The following is a 20,278-nucleotide window of genomic DNA, read 5'->3' on the forward strand; positions in this document are numbered from 1 at the left end:
GTAGGAAACATCAGCATAGGTTTTGGAGACATAACATTGAAGGCACTTGGATGTGAGCAGACAGACACACGCCTGGCACCATTCATCTACAAACTCATCCATGCCCCAATCTGTGGACATAACCAATGCAAAACATGGGCAATGTGCCACTGGAGCTCAGTGAGTGATGGCAGTAATGCAGCACTAAAACTAAGAACTGGGGTTTGGAAAGGTTTTGGGTGTGTCATGATGCTCGGCAAATTTAAGCTAATCCAGCTTTGTTAAGGATGGCTGCAGGGCCTACGAGAGGAATTTTATCAGGGATCAAGCTTCCTCCTCTCCAGCGCCCTGGATGGCTGTGTTTGCTTGTGGGGTTGTTGTTTTGGGGGGGGGGGTGTTGAATGCTATGGGACAGTGTGAATCCAAACCAATCATGCATACGATTGTTGGCAATTTAAATGTGCAACTATATGGTTTTGTGGAGAGCAGCCAAGGCATGTTTCAGAGGCCTCTTTATATTACCAGAAAATGATATGCTGATCAGTGTTCGAAATTCTCCAGGCCACTTGCGACCAAGCAAACATGATGTCTCCACCATCTGGAGATGCATGCCTGGGGATCCTTGGATCTTGACTGTTTTCACACACTAACAACCATCCTGTAGAATTGTGTCCGTGATATTTTATTTGTGCAATCAGAATGAATTTCAGGAACCAAAAGGTCGTATTGAAAAATACAGCTTTCGAGCCGTCTGGCCGCTACATGGCAACTAGACATTTCGTTTTGACAACTGTAACCCTGGTTTAAGGAGCAATTTGGCACCTAGCTTATATATCTAAGTTTCTAACACTGATCATTGCTGATCAAAGCCAAAGACCATGAGTTAGGCAAGAGGAGCCTCTTTGGAGGCCAGCATGTGTGGTGTTGGTGCAAGTCGGGATCTCCTTTTAATGGCTGGAGGAGAGATGGGACAGCAAAGTCTTATGCAGTGAAATATGTCTCATTCATAAATTTGTACCTGTCTCTTCCTCTATGCATTTTGCATCATCCCTGGGAGGCAGGTTAGACTGGAAGATAGCTGAGTGGCCTTGTAGTTGCCCTACCTGCTGGGTTTGAATCTTGGTTTCCAACTTTCAGGCCCATCGGTAAATCAGTTCCAGCCACTTTGAGCATTGTTCTCTACAGTGCTATCACCTTTGGAGCACGCAACAATTATACACTTTGTTTAGCGGAAGTTGTGGTGGAAACAGAGGAAGACAGGATTGGATCTGATTCCACTACTCCAGATCTTGCTCCACTAGACATGGTGTAATGCTGAGACCCACATTGCTTGCTTCCTGCCTTTGTCTCTTCATGTGGGTAACTATTCTGTGTCACCGAGCCCTCTTCTTCCTCTCCTTGCAGCTCACCCCCGGGGGCAAGGCAGCCCAAGCAGGTGTGGGAGTAGGTGACTGGGTGCTAAGCATTGATGGAGAGAACACGAGCACCTTGACCCACATTGAAGCACAGAACAAGATCCGTGCATGCGGGGACAAGCTCTCGCTCAGCTTGAGCAGGTAAGAGGCTCTTGGTGTGAGTTAAGATACTAGGAGCATGACATGCATTATAGGATCGAGAAGTGGTTAAAGCTGACATACTCCTTGCACTCAAGCCCAGTCCTCAAAATAACAACTCACTGGTTCTCAAACTTTTTTCTCTGGGTCACACTTCCAGAATAAAAACTTGCTCACGCCACGCCATTTTTTTTATTGATAAGAAATACATTGGAAAGCAAAAAGAGAACCAACTAGCAGTGCTTGATCCAGAAAGTATAGAACAATGCAGCTACATAATAACATGTATCATTCGCAAAATATAATGATCAATGAGCCTCTTACGTATGTACTTTAAGCATGTATACAAACTGAATGAGAGGTGTGAGCTTGCTTTTGCTGGTAGCTTCATTTATATTAGGTCTAACTTGAGTCAAACTCTCATCAACACAAAGAAGCCTTTCTCTTTTCTGATCTTTTGCATTTGTCAGAGTTGAATATCCCTATTCACTACAATGTGTCGTGGGACTGCAGAATAGCCAATGCTGCTCTCCAGCACACTGTTCAAATGGCAATCCTGGATCACAACTTGATGCTCTTGCTCTTTTTGAAAATATACCTATCCATATTCTGCAATATAGATAGATACTACACTACACTGAAATATTTAAAAGTTTCTTTCTCCTTGAATCTTGGTGCCACGCTTTCCATCCTCTCCTGCCGCACCAATGTGGCATCCCACACCCTTTGAGAAGCACTGTCTTAACTCATAAACATAGCAGTAGGCTAACTAGCCTTTCACTTTGGTGAACTGGAACCGCTTCATAGCATATTTATACCCACAGTGATCTTGGCTGCATCTGAATCACTGGAGAGTGGAAGAAAGCCTCTCTGACTCTCCAGGGGTCCTTATTCAGCCAGCCAGAGTGATGCTTATGTGAGTGTGTGAATGAGTGGATATTAACACAGAGAGAGGCCAAGGGTGTGCTCTTAGGACAGAGGGCTTTTAGCCATGCCCCAGAAGAGTTTTCTCCCAGGCAACCTAGGCAGGACCAATCCAGTCACTGGATCTTCCATGGCTGAGCTGTCACCACTATCTTCCCTCATGGTGTGAAAGGGAGCAGGCTGCTTTCCTCATGTTGCTGTGGCCCTGCTCTCTGAGCATAATCTCTGCTGTGAGGTGCAGCTCTGTTGCTGCAAGTCAAAAGCACCAGCTGCCACCTCTTGCCTGTTATTGCTGCCCCAGGAGAGCCCCTGCCCGGCAGTGCCTTTCTTCTCGTTAACGGCAGCTTTTCTCTTGCAGAGTCCAGAATCTCCTCGGCAAGCCTCAGAAGGTACGTCTTCCTCCGCTTCCTCCGTGGTGGGTCTGCTCTCTCACAGACCTCGCTGGGCACCAGTTCTGCCGCTGGTCTAGGGGAGCTGTGGGATAGTTGAGGAAACACAAGTGCCTGAGCTTGTTTGACACTCCTTGAGTTAAGTGCTTGATGTAAAAGCCAAAATAAATAAATGAGACTGCAGTGGGGTGTGAAGAATCCATTCTGAATCTCAGGATAATAACAAATTCCAATGTGTTTTAGGCTGCACAGCCCTTCTCCAGGGGGCTGTTTGAGCTACACCGATTGTGCTACATCTGTGGGCCAAACTCTATGGCTATGTCTGCCATGTGCTTATAAGGCTTTCAGAGAGCTCTTTTCTTAGTCAGACATTCCTACTGCATTCACCATGCCCTCAAATAAGTGATGTGCAGCTTGCAACTCCTTGGCATTTTGATTATTTGAAGTTTCCAAGCAAGCAACTTTTGTATGCATCCATTGCTATCTTCTTCCTTTTTACACCTGGTTTTGGTGGATTCTTCCCCCCTCGGCAGCTCACTCTTGGAGCTAACCAGGCACCGTAGCCTGAACCTTGGTGTGCTGGAACTAAAGGAGCTCACTGCTGCCTTTTCCCCAGCCCTCCAAATCTATGGCAGTTTATTTTCTTGCTGTTCAGTGGAACTCCTCTTGATTGCACCCATAAACCTTCAGAAGCTAGAAACTCGAAATGGCCACCACAGTATTGAATTTGTTTGTGATCATCAGAGGTCAGGTGGAGGATGAACCGGGAGCTGCCTGCCTTAACTGGGCTGGAGCAGCAAATAGAGCCATTTGCTGCCCTTGCCTCTATGTTCCCTGTATAGGCTAACCCTGTATGAATGTTTATCCTGGAGTATGAGGCCTTGCCTCACAAAAGAAGTGCTGGGCGGGGGTGAGGGGACTTCCAGGCAGTCAGGCTGTGGAGGGAAACAGCTTCTCCAAGATTGTGGCCAGGGCTGTCTTCTAGTTTCCCTCTCTGCTTGGGCGTATCCCTCCTCTGTTTCCCTTGTGGTTGGAGGAGGCAGGGAACAAGATGGAGGGTGTAGAAATGGATATGCATGGTTCAGTTTTGCTACAACACGTGCCCACGCTGAACCGCCTCACCTGCTCTCCAAGGCTCATCCCGGGGTCAGTTCTAGAGCGACCACATTTGCCCACATAGGGTGCTCAACAAAGTTGGCTGGCAGTAGGCAACTGGGCACATACAGGGTGTGTTTGCTTGTGTCTTGGCTACTGTTAGCCAGGAATTCGGCTGGCTGGCTGGCTGGCTGTGGTTATTGCCCTGGGACTTGAGGAATGCCCTTGTGGCCAGAATCTGGCCTGGCTTCCACCTGGGGCATGGTGGCCTCTGGCGTTGCCTGGCAGCGGGGGGTGCACTTGCATGCTGCCTGCTGTGCCAGCTTGGGCGTCTGTGTGTTTTGTCTTCTGCTCAGGATGCGCTCCCTTCCTCTGAGCGCCCGAAATATAACTTCACTCCCAGCTCTGCCCTCAACAAAACGGCCCGGCCCTTTGGAGTCAGCTCTGCTCCAAACTCCCAGCCCGGGCTGGTGACGAAATCGGTGCCATACACTCCCTCTGCGTCCGTCTGCACCACACAGCACAATGGGTATGTCGCTGTGTTATTTAGACACCCTGGGGAGTTGGGGGGGGGGAGTTTAGTGGCCTCACTGTGGAGTTCTGCCCTGTGCTGTTCTGCCCACACACTCGCCTGTCTGCCCGCACTGTGCATGTTGGGCTCTGCCTGTGTGGCCTTTTTATGGGTGGGCAATGGCTGGGTGTGGGCGGCCCTCCCCCGCCCCCCTCTGTACCAGAATCTGTGCTAGAATTTAAGACATCTAGTGTTGCAGTGACCCCTGGTGGCTGGAGCTCATATTACGATGCCTAGATCTGGCAGGTCTCTTGTGTATTCTTCATTCTGGAATGCCTAATTGAAAAAGCCAGACCGTTTAGCGGCCTGCATTTCATCATCTTTCACTTCTTTCAAGCCCTGCAATCTTCTCTCCTGGGCAAAGAATAATAATAATGCTATTGTAGGTGGCAGTCAGGAGCATGGGGCTGCATTCCAGGAACCCCAGCCAGTAGTTCTCTCGACTCACCCACACAAAGGAATCGCTAGATTCTTTGGTCTGAGCAGCATTGTGCTATGGCGAGTGATCTGTATCTATAGGTACGGTGCTATCTGCTTGTGGTTTCTTCTGTGGCTGACTCACTATGGCAGGAATGAATGTCGCTTATGGATCCCAATGTAACTTTCCATCCTCACCGCCTCCCTAGCAATCTAAGCTACAGTTAGTCTCCAGACTGTTCATCATTTACTAGGTCTCAGATCCAGTATCTTCATTTATAAGATTTCTTACCTGCCCTGTACCGTAAGGTCTCATCACTGGGCACAATAATATGATATGCAAACTTAAAATTACTAAAAGAAATTATGCATAAAGCTGTCCACCCCAGATAAAATACTGAGTAGCTGACATCAAGCCTTTTGGCTGAGTTTCCAATTCTGCTCATCCCAGCATAAAATTCCCGTACTAGTGTAGCTGTTCTCAGGCATCCTTTGGAAGGGAGCAGCACTATGGTAAATCCAGATTTCTAGTTTATTAAGGAAATGACTTGGGTGAAATTGTACACCGATTAATCTATACTTGTGTCGTGACTACTTCATTTTTTCAAGCCCGAAACTGGCATCTTCTGACTGCTATCTTCCCGTGTCTATAAATGCAGCCCTAAATTAATTCTGTTTATTTTGTTTATTAATCACCTGCCATGAAACATCCCAAAATGATTTTAACAGTGCCTGGCTGCATGCAAATTGTGTCCTGACACTCTAGGCTTTGGATGCTGCTTCTTTTGAGGTGATTCCTTTCTCGTTTGGTGCATTGATGTGTCCCTGGCACCTTTGTTGGTGGGGACGGAAAAGCTTCTATCTGTGCTAGATGCGGTCCTGTACACCTCTGACCACCCCTGTGTCTCTCATTGGCCTGTGCGGGGTCCCCTGCCAGTCAGGTGCCTTAGATGGGACCAGTTGTGGGACCATGGTGAGCGTAGTCTACATGCTGGCAGAAATGCTGCTGCTGCTCATTTCTTTCATACTCCTGCATTCCTTATCCTATGACCTAGAGCACTGGACTTCAACTGGTGGGCCAGGACCTGCTAGGGGGCCGCGACCTGATCCAAGGTGGGTCATAACAGGAGCACTACCACCATACAAATATATGGTGAAATATTAAATGGGTCCCCAAATGTGTGTTTGGGTGTTCAAAGTGGGTCCAAAAGGTTGAGGATCCATGACCCAGTTAGGATAGCTGTGCATGGAATCTTGGCTATATTCACCCACAGTAGGCAGGAAGGGAACCATGTTTTTTAAAAAACTTTGTCTAATGGTTCTAACATGTCCTTCACTTTCCTGACTGTCTTTTTGCTCTTTTCCCTTCTCTCTCTCTCTCTCTCTCTCTCTTTCTCTCTTTCTCTCTTTCTCTCTCTTGCAGGTGCAGAACACTGACAAGTCAGTAAGCCTTTGCCTGTTCTGTAACTTTAATGTGTATTATTGCTAACATGCATGACCTAAACATAATTCCTTTTCAACACCTAAAAACCCTCCTCATTCCTTGCCAGTTTTTTAGTTTGGATTTTTTTTTTCTTCACTGACTTTTCTACCCCCTATCCTACTCTCCCACAGGAGTGTGTGGTTATGGTGGGTTATATCCCCTCATAAAAAGAGATGCTTGAGGGACATGTTTGCGAGTCGGGGAAGGGGGAGAACAAACGACATTAGTGTAGGAATTGGGACGTGGAGGTCCCCTTTCTTACAATATGTGGGGCAACATTATTTGTGTCCTCTTGACTTCTTGGGTTTGCGTTGGAGCCTGTCTGAAGGACTCGGTGGCCTGGATCCCATGTCATGCTAAGCTAAATCATGGCTTAGCCTGAATGTGTGGACTCTGGGAGAGGACATCACAACCTCTTTGGTCCTTCCTGGTTGTTTTTCTGCTGAGCCAAACCACACTTTGGCATAGTGTGTTAATTAAGCCTATGCTCATAGTTCAGCTCTCTCTTGGACAAACCGTGATGCGTAACCCACATGATAAACCTTGGTTACAGCTTGTGATTAGTCTGGAGACCGCTAGCTTCAGACAATATGCTAAACCAAATGATGGCTTAGCTCAGTATGACGCAGCAGCAAAAAACCAAAAAGTCCAAGATATTCTTTCCAGGAGGCCTCACATACGCACTAAACCATGGTTTGGCTAAGTGTGTCATGTGAACCAGGCCTGGGGGCTAATCTGAAGTGAAACGGCCAGTTGGGGGCATGGTGGCTGCCCTGAGGCTTTAAATGTTGGCAGTTTGGCTTCAGGGAAACTTCCTGATGCTTCCAAGGGAGTGGGATGGCCTGCTGTGACTCTTCAGGCTGTGCTGACAACTGTAGCAGTAACTGCCTGACCCAGATAAGGGAAAGGAAGTGGTGCTAAAACTGGCAGGGAGTTGTGTGTGTGTGTGTGTGTGTGTGTGTGTGTGTGTGTGTTTTCCACTGCACAGTCAAGCTGCTGTTACCTCCAGTGGCGCTGGCTGTTCCCTCAGGAGATGTGGCCTTTTATTTGTGCGGTTGTGTACTAGGGTGGCATGTCTCACCTGACCTGTCCAATCTTTTCTCTTATTCTCTCACTTTTCGTGGCTTCAGGGTTAGCGCTCACCCCCCTGAGGTGAAGGCTCCACCCCAGAGCAACCCCCCACCTGATTATGGAGATTACTACCTGGAGGACCAGTAAGACCTGGGAGAGGTGGGGGAGGGGAGGGGAGGGTAGAAACTTTCGGACAGATGTTGCTATGTCCCTTGTATGTTGTGTGCTGCTGCTGCTGCTGTCATCCTGTTATAGCGTGTGAATATCCCTTTGGTGAAGTTGGAATAGCGCTAGAAGCAGTAACAGGGCTTCCCTCAACAAGGATTCAAATTTTTCATCAGTGAAAAATCTCCTTTGAGATGTTCCCCAGAGCAGTGCTGAGGAACTGGGGGCCTTCCATGCAGCTATTTATTGTGGACTTGGTGCTGCTCATAAATGCACAGGCTTTTTGCAGCATGCATACATCGTCCTCATCCAAATGCTGTCTCGTGTGTGGTTTTAATTATCCAGGCAATTCAAATCATAGAATTGTAGAGTTGTAAGGGACTACAAAGGTCATCTAGTCCATCGCCCCTAGATGCTGGAATCTTTTGCCGAATGTGGGGCTCGAACCCACGACCTTGAGATTAAGAGTCTCATGCTCTACCGGCAGAGCTACCTCAGGCCTGGATAATTGGCCTAGATGGGGGAGAGGGAACAGAAGGGGCTTCAGGATCCGTTCTGTGTGTCTGCAGGGCAGGTTACTTGCGATCTTCAGAATTATGAAACTATGGCCATGTCCTGATTTGTGCCTCATGGTGGTTTATCCCCCCACCCTACCCCCACCCGCTTGATGCAGTTTCTTGTGTTTGTGTGTGTCATGCATGCCTGGCAGATGCTCATCTCAGTGCAGCCCTGGCTGAGTGCCCTTGTCTATTCGTAGGCATTCTCTGCGGCTGGCAAGCCTGCCGGCCTTCCTCCCCAATGACTCCAGCAAAAAGAGGCTCATTGAGGACACAGAGGACTGGCGACCGCGGACGGGCACAACCCAGTCCCGTTCTTTCCGTATCCTGGCCCATCTGACAGGCACGGAATTCAGTAAGTGCCTCCCTCCCAGGGGGAGCCACTCCAGGTTGGGGGTGTTGTTGAGAGCTGGCTAGCTGGCTGGCTCCAGCCTGGGAAGTGGCAGGGAGTCACAAGGCATTTGGTGCCACTGGCGACAAGGCAAAGGTTGCAGAGGCACCTGAGCTTGTTCTGGGACAGCTCTGGTCACCTTCCACAAGCATTCTGGACCTGGGCCAGTTTGGGAGGGCTCTGCTGGCAGATTGTCCTACAGCAAGTCCCAGGAGGATCCTCTCTCTCTCTTTCGCTCTTCCACTTGTGATGCTCTGCTGACCTCATTCAGTCTATCTCTGCTCTGCAAAGAGCTCTGCAGGCACCTCATTCTGTTTCCCGCTCATTATTGTTGATGCCCAGGCCCTGTATCCTCCAGGGAATGTTCTTATTTTGTGCCTAGTCTCTCCCTGCCCACCCCCCCTCCAAAAACAAAAAAAAATCCACTTCTCTTCTCAGAAAACTAAAACAGCTTGACTGGCTCAGACCATGATATTCTCTTTCTCCTTTTCCCGCTGCCAGTGCAAGACCCGGATGATGAGCATGTTAGGAAAGCCAGGTAAGAAGGTCCCTTTGATAGGGCCAGGAGAGTCAGTGGGTTTCCACCTGACTTCTCCCCACTCCCAAAGTGCCAGGGGCTGGGAGCTGAAAGTGCAGAGTCCAGACTCGCTCCTAAGCTTTGGCAGACACCCAGGGCCACTGTCCCATTCCCATCTGTCTGGGGCGGAGGGGATGAAAGCCTTCTTCCCACCTTGTTCTGGTTCCCTTGACCTTGCATGCCTGGTATGCCCTTCTGGTTTTCTCCTTCTCGGTCTCTGCTTTCTCCTCCCATCTCTTCCTTGTGTCTCTTTCTCTTTCTCTCTCCCCTCCCAGAGAAAAGTTTGTCTCGGAGCTTCAGAGCCCCCGTTACACTCGCCTGCGCGACTGGCACCACCAGCGATCGGCTACCTCTCTGAACGTGCTCTCCTAGGCTGCCTGCGATGGGCCGGCCTTTCTCTTCTCGACTCCGCTCTTCTCTATTGCATGCCGATGTGAATGGGAAGGGCGTGTTTCTGTCTGTCTCCTTCTAACTGGTTGAACAAAACTTTTAAAAAGCAAAACAATCCCCCTCCCCCCCCCAAACCCCCCACTAGAAATCCACAGCAACTCCTGGAAACGTAGCAACTGAACTGTGTTGGGGAACGACTTGAGCAGGGCGGAACCTGAGAATAGTCAGGAGTCTTCCACATTGGTGGCTGCTTCTCTTTGAGCTTCATGTCACACCTCCAGCTGTGGAGGGGATGGAAGAGGGTTCATGTTGTTGGGCAGGAAGCTTGACTCTCCCAACTCTAAGCAAGATGCTCTGGTACTACCAGGAAGCTGTTTCTGAACTGTGTTTTCTCTTCCCTGACTGAAGAGATGTTGGCTGTGGAGACCTCTGTATGCTCCTTTCTGGCCTTCATACTGAACCAAGGAGGCGGGGGGGGGGGGAAGGGAAGGTTCTACCCAATGCAATATGGCATTGCACTGAGACCTCTTTCCTTTGGGACCTGCCGCGTTGAATGAGCTGCCAGTGCTCTTCTTCCTGGCCGAGCATTTCAGAGAGAGGGAAGAGAGGGAAGTCGTTTCCTGACATTCATATCTGGAAGGGCTCCTTTTCAACCCTCCTTGGCTGCATGGGATTTTTTAAAAACACTGTTCTTGGTAGTGGCTGATCGTCCCCTTCCCTCCTTTGTCCACTGTTGAGTGCTGTTTCTCAACCCATAAAACTTCTTCTCCTAACAGGCCTCTCCATTTTATTTTGCCAGTGAATGGTGAATGCACATGCCCTTAGCCCCTGGTCCTTTCCCCATCATTGTTCTATGAGTGGCTGGTTGTGGCTGCCACTTTGAGGAAATGGCAAGCATTCCTCTTCTAGATGCCTGATAAGGTCATGAAGGCTTGCAGAACTTGCCCACCCACAACGCTGTGATAGAGGGATTCCTTCTCTTCCCCAACCCCTCAATGGTTATTAGACTTGTCCTCCTTGCACTTGATTAACTCCATTATACCTCAGTTTTTCCAAAGGCTCTCTGATTTGGACAAGACTTAATATGGCTGCTTGTGTTGGGCTTGGAAAAAAAACCCTAGGGACTGGGACTTCTGGCTCTTCAGGTAACCTGCTTCTACAGCAGGCAAGTCCTGTTGCTCGGTGGAGGAAATGCTGTGTGCCCCTTTCTCTAGAAAGAGTGTGTAATCATTGTTTTGACTGCAGGCATGACACTAATTCAGCTGCTATATCTGTATGGTGCTGTAATCCACCCACCCCCTGAGCTGCCTGGAGCCGATGCCCAGGCAGGGGTTTGCAATCTAGTTGGAGGCTGGCTTTACTACCTTTCATTTTGTAGTAAAATAAATGCTCCTATTCTCGTAACTGGCTCCTGTCTTTCTTTCCTTTCCTTTTTAATCTATGCACACCTGAAGTAGGGAGGCTGTGTTCTTTCTTAGAGAGACGACTTGTTTTCCAGCTGAGCATAAACCCAGCTGTCCTCTGTAAGGTTGTTTGGGAAGCTGAGCAAAGATGCAATGCCTTTGCCCACCAATGACTTTGGGGTGCTTTTGTGCCCTGGTTTTCTTCTGGGAGCAGGAGCCTGACTGGCAGGCCAGCACTGAGTTCTCTCTCCTTTTCTTAATACTCTTAATTCCTTGGGATAAATATGGGGGATTGTGAACTTCTCATCCCAGGCCCACATCACAGGACAGCAGGCAAGGACCAGGGTGGTGAGACAGGAGACTGCCTGGATCTCACCACCTCTGCCTGCATGATGCACTGAAACAGCTGTTATAGTAATTTACTATACTCTTTTTCTTCTTCTGTTGATTGCACCTTAGGAAGAGTCCTTGGATAGGTTGGATGAGATGTAACATGCACAATGGAATTAATTAATGAACACACACACACACACACACACACACACACACACACACACACACACACTCCTTTAGTCTGCAACAAGCCTTGTGTGCAGAATCCGTTTGCTCCTGTCTGGGATAATCACATAGTGCAGCTCTTGATGAGCTGTATCCTTTCTCATTGCAGGTGGAGAATCTCAGGTTAGAATATTTTCCCTGCTACCCTTGTGTCAGACACTTAGAAAATGAGCACAATGAGAAGAGAGAGCCTAGTCTACCCTTTCCCGACAAGATTGCTGCTTCCTATGTACAGGAAGGAGGTGGTGTGGGGGAATAGGTGTACCCTGTGCCCCTGCTTGGTCTCTTCTTCCAGCCTCTCAACTGGTTGTCCAAGGGGACCTCGGAAGGGGGAAGGAAGGGGTTCAACAACGGCAGGCTTTATTTCTCTTCCATTTTCAAGCTTGCACTTGGAACAGCTCAAGACACCCTTCTCCTTTATTTGCAGCTCCCCAAACCCCACACATCTCCCATTCTCCTCCCCGCCTCCTTCCTTGTACATAGGCTTCTACTCCTGAACAGACTGTAGTTTCTTGCTCTGGGCTAGGAGTGTTTGAGTCTCCTCAACTGACTGCCTACACAGCTGGGCTGCTGTTCCTGCCATATCACCAGGTTCCCCCTCTGATCTTCACACTCTTCCCCTGCCATGGATCTCATTCTTGCATCATGTGACCTTGGAAGTTATTCTGAAGCCCACACTTCTTTTGATGGTTCATCTTGAAGCCATAGGGCTCTCTCCCAAGTGAAAAGCCTTGAATATGTGGGGTGAGTAGCATGGTCCTGTTGCCCTGAGCTAGATGGCCTTGGGGCAATAGGCTCTCTCCCTGGGACCAAGTTGAGGTGTCATTTGTTGGAGCCCTATGTGAGGCGACCTGTCTGTGGGTGTGCTTCATGCCCCTAATATGACGTTGTCTACACCGCACCCCCCGACACACCACATAAACCCTTTGAAATATTTAAAAGGGTCTTGTAGAGAAGAGGACCTTCATGGTAACCTTCAGAGGAAAGAATGGGAAGCAAAATGTTTACTGCAAGAAGGTAGGGTTGGGGTTAAACATATGGAAAAGCTCCTACCTGAAGCTTTAAGGAAGTGATTTAGCAGGCAGCACAAGACGGCTAAGGAGCTGATTGGGGCACCTTGGCCTTTCCGTGCTTTCCAGCAAAGTTCCAGCAGGCCTCTGACAGCACAAAACTCTGGACTCCCATTGGAACAGGTGGTGGAATTTGGCGGATGTGAGAGAGAGAACAGCATGTCTTTCTAGTTTGCTGTCTTGTGTGAATCTTATGCCAAGAGATGAGCACACAGCCCCTCAGGTTTCTGCGGATGCCAGCTACTAGTGCTGAGCTGTGTGTCCGATTGCAAAACAGGCAAATTGCTCCCACTGTTACTCCCTGGCCACAAGTGCATTTCGTGGTTGATAACGCCTCGTGTCCTTTTTCTGCGGCATCACCTGTCTCGCCACAGGAAGCTGATCATAGAATTGTAGAGGTGGAAGGGACCACAAGGCTCACCTAGTCCAACCCCCTGCAATGCAGGGATATTTTGCCCAATGTCCACGACCCTGAGATTCTTCTGCCCAACGTGGGGCTCCAACCCATGACCCCAAGCTTAAGAGTCTCATGCTGTACTGACTTAGCTATCTCAGCTGCCTTATACTGAGGTCTAACTCTTGGTCTATTGAGCTCAGTATTATCTTTGCCGACTGGCAGCAACTCTCCAGGAGTTTCAGACAGAGAATCTTTTCTGCCCCTTGCCTGCAGATGCTGGTCAACTGAGCCTGGGACCTTGCTGCCTGCAAAGCAGATATTGTACCCCTGAGCTAAGGCCTGTTCCTCTAATGCAGACCTGCCCTGCAGCCTGGGGCTGGGAGGCTTTGAAAGGCTGTGCTGTTCCTTCATGCTGATATTATCACAGTGCTTGTCCTCACACCATTGCCCAGTTCGGGATCATAGGAACTGCCCCAGGTATGCCAGGAAAGCAGGCACTTGCTGTGCACAAGGAAAGGAACACTTCCTTAAATGAATCCTGCCTTCCGTTTTCCATCTGCCTCTGACCTGGCTATGCTGTACAGTTAACAGGAATGCTTTTGGTGCTCCTGTGCAGAACCTGCTCTGGTGTCCTACTTTTTTTTTAGGAGAGCAAACCAGGCCCAGGAGTCTTTGTTCTTTATCCTCCATCCATGCAGGTGGTGGCTGCGGTCATTGTGCTTGAGAGGACAGCATGATGCATGTCCTCTCCTCCTCCAGGACTTGTTTGAACTCCTCCTTTAGAGAAGGGAAGATGAATGCTCCCTCTGCACATAAACGAGGAGAATGTCTTTTGTGTTGGCTTGTCCTCGCATCCTCGGCAACAGGCTTTGTAGCCTGGGCTTAGCATAATAGGACCTGTTTCTTCTTAATGCTGGTCACTCTGGGCAGCAAAACCACCAGCCAATAGGGGTCACTGCTACACTGTGGGTATGGGCATATTTTGACTGCACACAATCTGCTCCAGTGATGCTCTTGTGTGTCCCCCAACTTCATTCTTCCAGTGAGCCCCTTGAGGTCTGTGAAAATATTAAAAACAGGTATCCCCAATACATTGACTTGCCATACCTGGGCCATGGTAGCAGCCTCTGCTGGAGTGGGTGGGTAATGGGCCCAGGTTGCCTGGAACTAATTGGTTATTCTGTAGCCAGGTCTCCATACCGGATCTGTCTTCTGCGCCAGCCTTGAAAGTGGAGCCTGGATATGGTAAGCTGGGAGCGCTGTGCATGCGATGAAACCTCTGGGCAGGAATGCTTGCTGGGGAAAGCTTTGCATACTGGCACCTGGTATCTTCCACAGTGTCTACAGCAAAACCTGTTGTAGCTTCTCGCTGTGAAGCTGTGTTAGCTTTAAATTTTTGAATGTATGTGTGCATGAAAATGAGCAGTGGCCAGTGGCCTTCCTTTGGGAAGGAGGGTCTGTCCACCCAAGTCCAAGGGCAGAGATTATGCCCAGTGAATTGCTCAGACCCTAGATACAGTGCCAATGCATATGTCATGCAAGCTTCAGATCTTAAGTGGGTTGCTGTTTAGAGATAAAGTGCCATTGCCTTGTGTGTGACTGTTCCAGGCTCTGCTGCTCCGAAGCCTGCACCTGTCTCCGGCTCGGCCAGCCGCCCACCCTGGGCTGTGGATCCTTCCTTTGCTGAGCGGTATGCCCCAGATAAAACCAGCACGGTCCTGAGCAAGCACAGCCAGCCGGCTACGCCAACGCCGATGCAGAACCGCAACTCCATTGTGCAGGCTGCGCAGCAAGCCCCTGAGAGTGCCGACAAAACACCCATCTGCTACCAGTGCAACAAGATAATCAGGTGAGAGTTGCAGCAGTGCAGAGGGATCGTTCTCCTCCTACCCCCCCCCAAATTATAGGAAGTGGTTTGTACACACGTACACCTGCACCTCACTTAGTCTGTTGCAGCCTGGAATACTGGCTTCTGGATGGGTGCACCGATTCCACCGATGGATATTGTGTGCAGAGGTGACCTGGAAGTTCGGTGCCTATACTTGCAGTGGCTTGTTCGCAAATGCGAGTCCCTTGCTTGATGTTGGCATGCTGCAATCATAATGTGCGGACCCACTGGCATAGCGTGAGTTGCCAGTGCCCAGGGCTGTGTGGAGGAAGGGAAATGGACGGACGACACACGGACATTCAACTGCCTAATGGCATCCGCATCACCCAGGAGTTTGCAGCTGCAGAAATAAGAAAAGAGTTGTTCTGTTGTCTGGAGAGGTCACTTCCTGGTTTGCATGGAAAATCTGTTTTCAACAGAGTGCCAGCAACAGATGTGCGAAGTTGTATTGAGGCAGCACTGGGTGCTGAAATTTTGCACCCTGGGCAACCGTCCCCCATGCTATGCCGCTGTGCAAACCAGCCCTTGGAAGTGTTCCCTTCCATGTACTGTAGACTCATGCTTCAAAACAACAGGTAGAATTGTCTTCTGGCAATGGAAGGGGAAAGACCCTGGTCACCTGTCCTTTCCCCCAATAGGCAAGAGGCCAGGCTCATCACCCACCTCAAAGCTAACCCTTCCTCTTTTTGTTTTTCCACCAGAGGGCGCTACCTGGTGGCCCTTGGACGCTACTATCACCCTGAGGAGTTCACTTGCTCGCAGTGCAGGAAGGTGCTGGACGAGGGCGGGTTTTTTGAGGAGAAGGGCTCCATCTTCTGCCCCAAGTGCTATGACATACGCTACGCCCCCAACTGTGCCAAGTGCAAGAAGAAGATCACAGGGGTGAGTTTGGTTGGAGCGCAGCCTTCGGGGAATCAGGCCTACTCTCAAGCATGCTGAGTCGGGGGGGGGGGCGGAATCTGTGCACTCCAAGTGGTTCTGAACTCCGACTCCCATCATCCTTCACTATTGGCTGTGTTGGCTGAGGCTGATGGGAGTTGGAGTCAGGCAACCTCTAGAGAGTCGCAGGTCCCACATCCCTGATGTTGAGATTTCCATTGCTTAGAAGGAGGCAGCCATTGCTGTTAGCCCTTTCCACTCAGGGGTGATCCTCTCTAGTTCCTTATGTTAACTCAAGGGCTGATGCTTTAAAGCAGGGCTGGGGGACCTCTGGCTGGCCTGTGGGGCCATTTCTCCCCAACCATGCTTGTGGGTCCCCCATGTGTGGGGCTGGTCTCTGCACAAAGCAGTTTTACCAGCCCTGTGGGTTCCTGAACTGCAACTCTGAAGTGGCAGACAACCAGCTAGCTATTAAGTGCTTGGGAAATGCTGCTCAATGGACTTTGACTGGTGTGTTGTCCTACTCACCTGTCACAGCTGACCCTTGGAGGTGTGGACAGATAAGGATCTGGACAACTGAGCCAAAAAAGTTCCCCACGCCTGCTCTTGCCATATAGTACAAGCCTGATAGACTTGTCTTGGTACTATATTTGAGGCTGGGGACTCCCAGACTCTGGCCTGCTCCAGAGAGCAAACATAGCACAGCAATGAGCACGAGCTGGAACTCTGTTTCAAATCTCATATTAGTCATGAACTCACTTGGCAGGCTAGAGCAACCTGCTCTGTATTCCGGCCTTCTTCACCCTCCCCAAATCTGTGGAGGCTAAATCCTGGCCTCCCCTACCAGGTTGTTGGGATGGTTGAAATAATGTATGGCTGGCATGTGGAAAGTTCAGTATTGCCTATGTAGTGTGCTGTCTAAATACCCTGCATTGTTGGCAAAGGACAGCCGTACAGTAGAGTGACTCGCGTTCTTGTGTTTCTTTAGGAAATTATGCATGCCCTCAAGATGACCTGGCACGTACATTGCTTTATCTGTGCTGCCTGCAAAACGCCCATTCGCAATCGTGCCTTCTACATGGAAGAAGGGCAGCCCTACTGTGAGAGAGGTATGGATAATACTTGGCTGTGGTACCCACAAAGTAGTGGGTCTTTCTTAGAAGTCTTTTAGGTAGCCTTTAATTAACATTCTGGATTTATAAAATTGGAAGCATATGGGATGTCCCAAGCTCCCCCTGGAATGGGAGCAGCAGCCAGCACCAAAGCAGCCTTCCTTGGAAGAGGTGGGGGGATACCCCACAGAAACAGTTCCTAGTACTGACCTTCAGTGGCAGGGAGAGCTTGGGCAACAAAACACTTGCAATGGCGTCCTCCTCTGACCCTGGTCTGGCTGCCCCTTGGTAATGGTTGCCGGGCAGCGCCCGTTCTGCCAGGTTGCTATGGAGATCAGTAGAGTAGTACCTGCATCACGTAAGCATGCAGCAAAGCATGCTGGGAAGTGTTGTTCTTTTCCTTTCATTCCAGTCCTGTAAACACAGCCCTCTCTTGGAATATTCCATTGGGAGGAGGTTTCTAGGGGGAGAAAGGCTTAACAAATGGAGTGGCTTCCCTCTCCACCCCCACATTATCTGATGCTGTGAAAGAATCTGGAATTCTCCCAGATGAATGAACAGCTGCCTTTCATCATAAGCCGGGTGGGGTGTGCAGGGCTCTTAACAGCATGTGCAGCTTTGCTTGACATGGCTGGGACGGTTGTCTGCCATCTCTTCACAGAGTCTTTGGTCTTCCAGCCAGCCCAACAGGCTCCAGGGCAGCATCAGAGCATCTGTTGCTTAGCTCAGGAAGGGCTCTGGTCAGAGAAAAGCAAATACTGGGGAGAGGACAGGATTGTGGGACAGAAGCAAAGCTACAGAAACAGAAGGGAACCTAGAGCAGGAGCAGAGAACTGTGGAGCAGAGGGGGGAAGGCACTGGTAGCTGAGATCACTGGGGCAGTAATCCAGACATTAGCAACCCAGTCTGTAGCTCTGTGGTAGAGTGTGTGCTTTAAATGCGAAAGGTCCCTGGTTCAATTCCTGGCATCTCCAGGTAGGGCCGGGGAGGACAGGACTCCTTGCCAGTTGATATACAGACAGGCTTGGTGTTAAGGCAAGTGCCTTTGATCCTAGCTGCTCTTTGAACATGGTTCTGCAATCAAAGCAGCCTCCCTTTGCCAAGCGGGTGAGTGGGATGGGTGGTGCTGTGGCAATGGCTCATGTAAGCAGCGGCGCTCTTCTTCCTAGCTCGGCCTCCAGATTCTGAACACCTTGGGCCTAATCTCTCCTCCCCCTTCTCTCCCTGCCTCAAGACTATGAGAAGATGTTTGGAACCAAATGCCGTGGCTGTGACTTCAAGATAGACGCTGGCGATCGATTCCTGGAGGCGCTGGGCTTCAGCTGGCATGACACTTGCTTCGTCTGTGCGGTGAGCACCTCTTTCCACCACCTACCACTGGTCTAACTAACCCTTTCCAGCCTTTGCTCCAGGAGCATTCCATGATAGAGGGACATCGCTGGCAGGCAGGGGCAGCAATTTGCTAGCATGAAGCTTGTCAGATGTAGCTTCTGAGCTTGGCTTTTTCCCTGGGGGTGGAGCTGTCTGGTTTAACCTTTCGTCCTTGCTTGCCTTTGTGGCAAGCACTCTCGGGTGCCTCCTGCTGACTGGCAATGCCTTGGGTCTAGCAGGGCAACGACTGTTGGGGGTGAAGCTGGGCAGCAGTGCATTGGGTGATTCCTGTGGCTTTGCCCTTCCTCTTTTGTCCCTGTGGATGAGCTGAAGTGGGTGGTGGGCCTGTGAGCGTGGAACTGATGCTTGCCTCACTGAGTCCTTCCTCCCTTCCTTCCCCCCACAGATCTGCCAGATCAACTTGGAAGGAAAGACATTCTACTCTAAAAAGGATAAGCCCCTGTGCAAGAGCCATGCTTTCTCGCATGTGTGAGGAGGAGGAGGAAGCGGGTGGGGAAGAGGAGATCTGACTGCCCAAGCTGCTGCTCGCCCAAGCCCTGCATTCCTCTTTCCCCCACATTTTGCCCTGTCCTGTCCTGAGAAAGCTGCCCCCACCCCCCACCCCCCACCCCAAACCCTTCACTTGACAATCATTCCCAATGGGGGAGCTGCAGTGCTCAGATTTCCCTTCAGTACTCTGCAAGGATTCAGGTACCTGGATTTAGAGTCTGAGCTTTAGGCTGCTGCTCTTTTTCAAATAGAATTCCATTCTGCACCAGCACTGAGTGACAGGGGCAGAATCACCACCCCCCTTCTCCATGCTGTGAAGCCATAGTGTCGCCATATGTCCAAAGGATTTGCCCGTGCCTCTTGTCACTTTTGTGCCAGCTGCAGCCAAAGAGGTGGAGCCCCAGAAATGTTACTTCCTAGCTGAAGGATCCCATATGTTAGTGGCTGTTGCAAAGCAGGCAGAGTTGACACTTGGTCTTACCTAGGAGGTCCGTTATCTGCCTCAGGTGTATGTGAATACTTGCTGCCTCGCCCTCTTGGGGCGATAGCTTTTCCCAATGCCAGGGTAGGGCTCCTTCTTGTGACTTCTTGCCTCCTTTGTGTTGTAACTACCAACTTTGGCTCCTTTCTGCCTTTCCTTCCTTGAGAAGGCATCACAAGTGATTTCTGTGATCCAGGCCTGGCTCTGTCCTGCCTGTTAGTATGTATTTCCACTTTCAGTGATGGAAACTCACCTCCACGTAGACATGTGGCCCTAGTGAAATTGGGAAGAACCAAGTCAAAAAGAAAAAAGAAAAAGAAAGAGCTTTCTTTCCCCTCCCAAGACTTAGCCACTCCTTTCCTAGCGCTGGAAACAGACTACCTCCAAGGTGTGTAGAGCCTTGTGCTATAAAGTTGCAACAGACCTCAAGCAAAGTAATTTTAAAATGCCATGGAGAACAGAGTTGTCACAGGATCCAGCCCTCTTCTCCACACCAGCAGAAGCTGCTTCTCCTCGCACCATGAGATGAACGTGTGATTCACTCCCCAGCCATACAACGCTGCGTTTGCTTGTAGCGCACAGCCCTGGGCTGGATGTGGCCCCAGAGCATCCCTACCAAAGAGTTATTATTTCTGATTTGCTCTAAGTGTGTTTCCCAGAACCGTGCTGTCCGGCTGGGAGTCTTCAATTCTTTGCCACCTTGGTGGTGCTTTGAATGCCTAATAAAATATGTCTTTAATTCTTTTGTCACATATGTGAGCTGTGCTGATTTCTTTAAAAGGGCAGTGTGTTTCTTTAAAAGGGCAGTGTGTGGTTCTACTGGAAGGGGGTGAAAAATGGGTGAAAAATACAGGTGCGGGTTATATGGTGTAACAGACACTCTAGAAACTAATATTAGTCCTACTTGGGAAGAAGCAACCTGAGCCCTCCTTATTATGCTCAGAGAGGGAAAGCAAAAGGGAATAGTTTCATGGAAATACTGTGCACGCAACTAAGGAACTCAGCATTGCTGAAACTCAATACGGTCTCTCTGTTGAAAAGTGACAG

General features: G+C 49.8%; 1 protein-coding gene across 5 annotated transcripts in view; it reads left to right on the forward strand.

Moving 5' to 3' along the window:
• Positions 1-19,981, forward strand: part of PDLIM7 (PDZ and LIM domain 7) — a 41,795-nt gene extending 21,814 nt beyond the window's left edge. For 2 of the 5 annotated variants that reach the window (XM_081850236.1, XM_081850237.1), the window contains exons 3-13: positions 1,384-1,535; positions 2,815-2,868; positions 7,548-7,625; positions 8,405-8,559; positions 9,097-9,133; positions 14,177-14,235; positions 14,599-14,839; positions 15,580-15,760; positions 16,746-16,866; positions 18,104-18,219; positions 18,647-19,981. In XM_081850236.1, the coding sequence (XP_081706362.1) occupies positions 1,384-1,535; positions 2,815-2,868; positions 7,548-7,625; positions 8,405-8,559; positions 9,097-9,133; positions 14,177-14,235; positions 14,599-14,839; positions 15,580-15,760; positions 16,746-16,866; positions 18,104-18,219; positions 18,647-18,733 (1,281 nt within the window). In that variant the 3' untranslated portion in view covers positions 18,734-19,981. Of the gene's footprint in view, positions 1-1,383; positions 1,536-2,814; positions 2,869-4,296; positions 4,470-6,351; positions 6,369-7,541; positions 7,626-8,404; positions 8,560-9,096; positions 9,134-14,176; positions 14,236-14,598; positions 14,840-15,579; positions 15,761-16,745; positions 16,867-18,103; positions 18,220-18,646 lie in introns of all 5 variants that reach the window. The other 3 variants (XM_081850238.1, XM_081850239.1, XM_081850240.1) reach the window with 3 other exon arrangements.
• The last annotated feature ends 297 nt before the right edge of the window (positions 19,982-20,278 follow it).

This window comes from Podarcis erhardii, assembly GCF_964252035.2.
Source record: "Podarcis erhardii genome assembly, chromosome: 2".
Classification (NCBI taxonomy): Eukaryota; Metazoa; Chordata; class Lepidosauria; order Squamata; family Lacertidae; genus Podarcis; species Podarcis erhardii.